The 8,384-nt window shown below is 44.6% G+C and overlaps 1 protein-coding gene across 1 annotated transcript; it reads right to left on the bottom strand.

Annotated features, from left to right (window-relative positions):
* Positions 1–1,198: 1,198 nt before the first annotated feature.
* Positions 1,199–2,422, bottom strand: LOC123110438 (auxin-responsive protein IAA31). Its single transcript, XM_044530943.1, has 2 exons — positions 1,723–2,422; positions 1,199–1,625 (listed from the first exon to the last, which is right to left on the bottom strand). Exons 1-2 carry the CDS (start codon positions 2,286–2,288, stop codon positions 1,547–1,549), a joined length of 645 nt encoding a protein of 214 aa, XP_044386878.1. The 5' UTR covers positions 2,289–2,422; the 3' UTR covers positions 1,199–1,546.
* Between the last annotated feature and the right edge of the window lie 5,962 nt (positions 2,423–8,384).

Genomic DNA, 8,384 nt, shown 5'->3' with positions numbered 1-8,384 from the left:
ATGTAGGAGTACCAATTTTCATATGAATACCAGTAAAATGTATGAAATAATTTCATGATAAGTATGACTAATTTTAGTCAAGGAATATAAATTGATTACATATGAATTTTAAAACGTCCTCTGACAGTCAGTGGCGGAGATCCAACGCGATTCAAGATGGGGCTAAATGAGTGTTAAATAGAGTTGAGGGGGCTAATTTAGTGTAGTATTGTAAAATTAGCTCAAATAGTGCTACTGGCCCTCGCTAAGCTCCGCCACTGCTGACAGTAATGCCTGTGTTAGGCTACATACAACTCTTGAGTTGCTTTGGATGCTCTCCATCTCTCTCATCTTCTCTCTCTAACTAGTCTTGACCACAACCTCGAGACTCATGTGCACCACATGTACCCTGTCGGCCGGCCGGCCGGTGCATGTTACCCCTGAATGAATGAATGGGAGCAGCAGTGCAGACACCCAGATTTAGCACTACTCATCAAGGGGGAGAGCCTGTTTCTTGACCGGCTCTGGTTAGTAGTAACTGTTTCATCTGGGCTGGCTAAGAGCGAGTACAATAGAGCTGAGTCAGCGGGCTATAAAGAATAAACTAGTATATTTCTGCTTAGTTGGAGGAAAGAGAAGAGGAGAGAGAAGATAAGCGGGCTCTTGTGAAGAGCCAGTTCTAGCACGTGCTCCTAGGCACTTTGTGAGAATGAAAGGTGGGCCACATAATAAAAAAGTAATACACTCTTTTGATCTACTATTGTACATGTTGACTATAAGATAGGCTATAGATGACATGGCACTGGCTTATAGCCAGCAGCTGGCTATACTATTAACCATGCTCTAATTAACTCTGCTCTTTTGTCACTACTTTGACAAGTGGCTCATGCATGTGGCCCAATCTTGTTCCTGTTCATCTCCAGTGCACGTGTAAATAAATTTGCCCGGACAAAGGACTCGGTAAAAGAGAAAGGAAAAGAAATTGGACGCATTCCCCATACCTGTGTTCACATCATTCGTTTGGATCTTGCTTGCAAGATTTGTCTCATTTAAATTTTTGGAGCCTTGCTTGCTTAACCATGCATCTTTTTTGCAAGTGATTGATGCTGAGAGGACACGCGTGTCTGTGTAACATTTTGGTCCCTTTTTTGCAGCATTTTAGTGGTTAAGTGAGTCAAGTTCATGCTTAGTATGCATTGAGATGATTGCAAATAGCTGATGCCACCGAGTGAAATTTTCTTGCAACCTTTGATATAACCAAACTCAAGGGAGACATCAACCAACCATTGACATGGCTTAACACGGAAAGAAAGCTGTTTTCTTTGTACAAACACACATGGAGATCCGATTCAACTCGAACTGATCTCCACTCCTTTTGTGTTGCTAACACCTATTTAAAAAAACAAAATAAAAATAAAACTCCACTCGAATCAGCTTGCGTCTTTGCCTTGAAGAGTAGCACTGTGGTAGATGAGTCGACAACATGCCCAAAAGAACAAAAGAATTCCTCCATGTTGCACACATGCACCCATGGCATGTTGCGTGTTCTTCGTAGATGGATTCCATTTCACTCCTTTGATGATCCTAGGCCTCTTGCTTCGGATCCCTTCATGATCCTCATCCTCTTGCAAGTGCTCATGAACATCCTGCAAATCGACAAAGAGATCCTCATAAGACACCATACTGAAATTTTTCAAACTCTAACCAGACCAAATCATATGTATCTTGGATGCATGAACTTACCCGAAGGGCACGTCGCCAACGAGCATGAGGTCGCCGTCCTTGTCCTCGTAGGTCACGGCGAAGTCCGACGGGTTCACACTGCCTGCGTCGCCGGAGAAGCCGAGGAACATGGCCTCCAGGGCCTCCCTGAGCTCGCGGTAGCCCTTGTACATCTTGAGGTCGATCTTCCTCAGGTAAGGGGCTCCGTCCATGCTCACCTTCACGTACAGTGATCCTCCCGCGGCAGCGGCGGCGGGCGGCGCCGCGGCAACGGCCGTCTCCTCCTGCTTCACTACCACAGGTGCCGGTGCGGCCGCCTTGGCCTTGCTGCTCGCCTGCTGGAAGCAGCTCTTCCTGTAGGACCTCACGGGCGGCCACCCAACCACCTGCGCCTTGGCGGCCGGGGGCGCGGCCTTGGGCTCCTCCTCGCGGTGCTCCCCGGCGAGCGCGCGCTTGGTGCCGGCCCTGGGAGTGGACGGCGGCGACGGCATCTTGTCGCTCTCCTCGACGCCCGGCAGGCCGAGCCTCAGCTCCGTCGCCTTGAGGTTCTCCACGTCGGCATGCACGTAGCTCATGGCAGCCGCCATTAGTTCCTGTCGCCGGCGATGAGGTGCTTGTCTACCGACTAGAGGTGGTTACAACTTGCAAGTCGTTCTTCTCAGCTGGCTGTAGGTGAGTGGTGAGGGTTTGTGAGCTGTGGAGGTTCTCCATGGAAATGTTTTATAGAGCGGAGCCCCCGGGTGGTAGGCCTGCTGCGACGAGGAGAGGAGAGGAGAGATAGGCGGGCGTGTGGCGCGCCCGTGTGAGGGAGGCTCCAACTCCACATGCATCCACATGCACGCACACGTACGTGCCACAGCCGAGGCCACGCGCATGTGCGGCGTCCACACACTTACCACAGGTAGCTGGGGTGGTTGCGGGGTGGGGTGCAGCCATGGGGGCCTTGCCGGCGGCGACCCGCGACAGGGCGGCCCGACCCGGCGGGACCCACGCGGCTCCACTAGGCGTACCACTAGAGATTCTCGGGTGCCGGCGGGTCGGGTCGTTGCTTTACTACTGCACTTGACCCGATAGCCCGGTACGTGATCACTGTACGTGTACATTACTAATTGGACCCCATATCAATTATCCTCAAAATGTACTTACCATAAGGAATGAAGATCCCATAACCCGGTTGAGCCGGGCATGGATCTGGGCCTGGCACCGGTGCCCGGACCCGTCATCTAGAAAGGTTCAAACAGCACTGATGAAATTTAGCCTGATTAAATAAATAAAATAAATAGGGCGCCAATGCCATGATTAGGATGTTATCATTAGAGATCTTGGGGGAGCATCTTTGGCTAATACAAAACTGTCTCCTCCCTTCTCCCCAATAATAAGATATGTATGGAACAATGTAACATGGAGTATATGGGCACTTGTCTATTGCATGCTCCTCATCATATACCTGCATCTCTCCCCACTACCTTTTGTTTCTTCTTTTCCCTGCCCTTGCTTCTTTTGCCTATGCAAAGCAGGCCCTAGTGGTAGGGGAGCTTGTTTAATTAGTCCAAAAGTTCCCTTGCAAAGTGCACTGTTAACCACTTCACCTTTTCTTTTTCTATATGGAAACTGCAAAGTATTGTGAACTGCAGTGATGGTGCTGCTCCTTTAACTAACCGATGCTTGTATATTCATTTTCCTGGTGGGAGCAAAGGTGGTCCCTAGCTTCAGCTAGATTATCAAACAAGCTGAATTTGGGCTACAGGGTATCATGAATGCTGGGCTCAGCTTCAGGAAATCCTGAAAAAAATCTTTTTTATTTATTAATTAAATAATCTCTTTTGCAAAAATAAACAAAGTTTTTGTGCATTTATGCAATGTAAGTTCATGTCAAAAATCCTGAAGGTTTAACTAGTGTGACTTATACTGTTGTGCAATTGTGTAAGTCAAAATGTCTAGTAGAATAGTCATGGAAAGGATCTCTGGATAAGACCCATCAAAGTGCAGATCAGTAGATGTTCCTAAAGATCAGTAAAGCCACATTTGTCTGTCTCAGCTTTGTTCCTACCATGACATTTCTTATACATTGCCACCATCAAGCAATCTTTGCAAAGATATTTGCAGTCTCATGTTCAGTGAGCTAATCCCCCCTTTGATCAGTAACTGACTAACCAACCTCGATTTGCTAAACTAATTAACTTATGAGGAAGTAGCATCAAATTGGATTCCCTGACAACACTGCCACAACCTATACACATCCAATTGCACCGAAATTTCGACCACCATGTCCATGCGTTTGACTATCACCAAGCAAAGGTACCCTATGTTCCTGCAACCTCCTACAATCCCAAACTAGAATAGTCCCCAAAAGAATCTTTCGAATTCGCGGCGAAAAACAAGTGTGCATGCCTTGTTTCCAAATTAAACTATGCCGAGATGCAAGCTAACCGTAAGGTCAGTTTGAACTTAATTTCAGTCTTGATGCCTGTCTTGGAAAAGTGTTTGCTCAAGTACTGTCCATGTCGCCCACTGATCTAAGTTTCTTGGATTCCGGCTTGAACTACTCAACTACATATACTCAGTGCATTTGTTAATACTAGGAGAAGAAGTACAATGAATCATGGAGTGGTTTAATTTGGCAGGCAAGAATCTTTTGCATGATCATATTTTGAGCCGGCGAATTAGGGCGGTGCCTGCACGTTTGACTGTTTGTTGCATGCTTGACTCTGCATGATGCATATATTTTTGTTGTATGATGATGGAGTACTGCATCCATGCACCGACTAAATGTTGCAACCTCCTTAAAATCCGTTAATTTCATGTGCCGGGAATATGTGGAGGTTCACCATTGAAATGATATTCTAGATAGATTCCCTCTAGGATTATAAGATGAGCATTTCTTTTGTCTAGCTCATTTGATGCTTTATGTTGCAATAACCCCCTACATGGAAACGATTATCAATTGCAAGTGTTCGCTTCTAACAGTGAGCAAATTAATTAGTGGGTAGTCGTAATGGACATATATATAACATTGGCAGTTGAACTTTTGCTTGGCTTATCATTTGCTTTGTCTACACTATGCATGCATGTGTACTACGCACTTGCTACCCCCTGTTTTATGTGTTCAACCTGTTGGCTGCTAACTAGTATATGTGAATGTACAGTTTGCACATTTTTTTCCACTATATCTGTGTAATTGATCGTTCACTAACCTAGCTACATATCTACGCATGTGTAGTTAGTAAAATGCATGTCTCGTTCACTGATACACTTTACCAAATTTTAGACAGGTAAGCCGAACTTAATTTATGTGTTAATGCTAGGTTATTTTGCTAACACTGTTTTTAGTAAATAATCAGATTTATTGATTAACTAAACAAAGAGTAAATCACGCTTTGGAATGGATATTGTATCATCAGTGCTCCCTCCATCCCGGTGTATTGGGATCCGGCTTGCCTGCTCCCTTTCCATGCTCCCATCCGTGCTCCCACTTCATCCTATGGCTGTCCTTTTTTCTTTTTCTTCTCTAATCTAATCATCTCTCCCCCTGATTTTCAGGGGATGGGGCCGGGTCTTATTTTTTCCAATCAAATTAAGCCACGTATGCGGGAGCACGGATGGGAGCATGGGAAGGAAGCAGGCAAGTCTCGTCCGGTGTATTGGCCTTACGTGTACTTTTAGGTCGGCAATTTCACAAACCAAATATGTATCACAAATTTCGGTCCATGTCATACTTCTAAACTTGGACATTTGAAGGTTGCCGCTCAAACTTCACGAATTCGGTCTATGCCAATAACACTTGCATAGAAATTAGCTAAATGCTCATGCGCACCGTCTCACTGAGTTGCCGTCATGTTGCAGTCTAATTTGTTTTGTTTCCTCCTCTATGGGACCCACAACTTTGCCACATCAACAAGAGACTCGACTGAGCCTTCATCCACTGTTTCTCAAATACAAAACACCATGGGCCCTGCGAGGAGACTCGGTTAACCTATAAAAAAAAGAGGAGACTCAATTGAGCATTCGTCCGTGTTGGGCCCTCCAGCAGCGCTCGATAGTGCCACATTCCTAATTTTTGGCATGTACAACTCATTTTCTTCTCGCCACTTCCACTGTTGTCCTCTCGCTGCTTCGCCACTACCACCGTCGTCGGCTCCGCCACACTTTTGCCATGGCCTCCGTCAGCCCGGATCATGAAAGCGGCGATGGACGGTGGCCTCTGGTCATGCTCAAAAGTGTCGTTTCCCACATCAAGGTAAGAAATCTACCATTATCCTATACATTTTTGTGATTTTATTTTGCGGTTCAAATAGCATGGTCATTCTCTACTATTTTGTGTAGGCCGGTACCTTCCAGCAAGGATGGTTTTGAAGATCCGGCCTGCCCGATGACAGCTTGACAGTTGGTGGAAGGTTTCACTATCAATTGCCTGTAGGCACTACCATGGTAACTCAGAGGGGTCTGATTAAGCAATTTGAGAAGTATTTGCGCCAACTGAACGAGCATTACCTACTCGGTTACTATGAAAACAAAATGGAAAAATTCAATGATGTAGCCGATGAGGATTGTTTGTGATGTTTGGAAAACACATGCCTATGAGGATTGTGTTGATGTCAGTTTATATCGCTAAAGATCAGATTGGGGCAAGAGTGCCTCATTAATAATGAGAAAATGTATCCACATGTGGATGCGGATGGCTATGCGCCTGATAAGGATGAGGAGGCTAATGACAAGGAAGACGATGTGGTGGCTGATGGTGGAGAAGAAGAGGATGATAGGTATGTGATCCCTATGATAGCTCGGACAGCTCTGATATGAAGGTTAGGACTAATTTATGCCTATGGCAGGGGGTTCAAATTTATCATTGAAAAGAGTGACAAAATTATGCTAAGGTGCATTGTACGCAAAACCCAAAATGTAAATGGCGACTACGTGCATCTGCAATGAAATTTGGCCTTCCATTTAAGGTATTCCCCAGTATGTAATAAGTATTTTTTCATATGTTACGATATTGTTCACCCTGTGTTACCCTAATAAATTTTCTGTCCATTCCAGGTCAAGGTTAACACCGAGACACACACACACACACACACACACACACACACACACACACACACACACACCTGCCCTACTATGCTTCCAATTAGGAGAAGAAAGACCATGCCACTTCCATTGTTATATTCTTCTACAATCTCCGGAAATAGAAGGACCAAAAATAAGCATGAAATATATGACTTTCTAGTTATGGTCATGTAATGGACCGGATGTGTTGTGTTTCCTTTTGGTAAATAATGTAGTTCGAAGGGGTGAATGATTGTGCTCTGCATTTATCTATAGCTATATAAATTTCCAGAAGAATATATATGGTCCAGTTTTGGCCTAGATTAACGAAATATGCCCAAAGTTCAAAACTAATCACCAAATTAAGGTGAACTTTCCTAGTTTGTCCAATATGTGCAGGGGAATGTGCTACACAACAAAATATTATGCTACACGATCACGCCCGGGAACACTATGAAGATGGCGGCCACGATCAAACTCATCGATGAGCATAGTAGCGGAAGCAGCGAAGAATCGGTGCAGCGCGACGATTTCTCGCAACTAGGTTACTGATGAGCCATAAGTATAGGGATCAATTGTAGTCCTTTCAATAAGTAAGAGTGTCGAACCCAATGAGGAGCAAAAGGAAATGACAAGCATTTTCAGCAAGATATTTTCTGCAAGCACTGACATTATTGATAATGAGTAGCTTGATAGCAAGATAATTTGTAACGGGCAATAAGTAGTAACGGTAACAAAAGTGTGGCAAGGTAGCCCAATCCTTTTTGTAGCAAAGGACAGGTCCGAACGATCTCTCATAAAAAGCAAAGCCTTCTTGAGGACACACGGGAATTTCATCTAGTCACTTTCATCATGTTTTTTTGAATCGCGTTCGTTACTTTGATAATTTAATATGTGCGTGAACCGGTGCTTGGGCGCTGTTCTTACTTGAAGAAGCCTCCCACTTATGATTACCCCCTCTCTCAAGCATCCGCAACTACAAAAGAAAAATTAAGATAACATCTAAGCATAGCATTAAACATATGGATCCATATCAGCCCCTTACGGAATGGCGCATAAACTAGGGTTTATGTTTTTGTCACTCTAGCAACCCATCATCTAATAACTAATCCACAATGCATTTCCTTAGGATCAAAGATGGTGAAGTGTCATGTAGTCGACGTTCACATACACCACTAAGGGAATCACAACATACATACAATTAAAATATCAAATGAATATCAAATTCACATGATTACTTATTACACGACTTATCCCATGGCCTCAAGAACAAGGGCAACAACTCATAAGTAATATTCATGCTCAAGATCATAGGGATATTAAATAGCATAATGGATCCAAACATATGATCTTCCACCAAATGAACCATCTTGCATCAACAACAAGATGTAATCAACACTACTAGTCACCCACAAGTACCAATCTGAGGTTTTGATACAAAGACTGAACACAAGAGATGAACTAGGGTTTGAGATGAGATAGTGTTGTTGAAGATGTTGATGAAGATTGACCTAGGGTTGTTTGTGATGACAATGGCTTCGATTTCCCCCTCCCAAAGGGAAGTTTCCCCGGCAGAATCGCTCCGCCGGAGGGCAAAAGTGCTCCTGCCCAAGTTCCGCCTCGAGACAGCGTTGCTCTTC

Source organism: Triticum aestivum, chromosome 5B (assembly GCF_018294505.1).
Source record: "Triticum aestivum cultivar Chinese Spring chromosome 5B, IWGSC CS RefSeq v2.1, whole genome shotgun sequence".
NCBI classification, from domain to species: Eukaryota; Viridiplantae; Streptophyta; class Magnoliopsida; order Poales; family Poaceae; genus Triticum; species Triticum aestivum.
This window is presented reverse-complemented; position numbering and strand designations above follow the sequence as displayed.

Bases quoted from the DNA above. Each gene is read 5' to 3' on its own strand.
- LOC123110438 (XM_044530943.1), bottom strand. From the start codon at position 2,288: ATGGCGGCTGCCATGAGCTACGTGCATGCCGACGTGGAGAACCTCAAG. The intron at 1,626-1,722 runs GTAAGTTCATGC...GTCGATTTGCAG, and splicing joins GTTGGCGACGTGCCCTTCGG to GATGTTCATGAGCACTTGCA.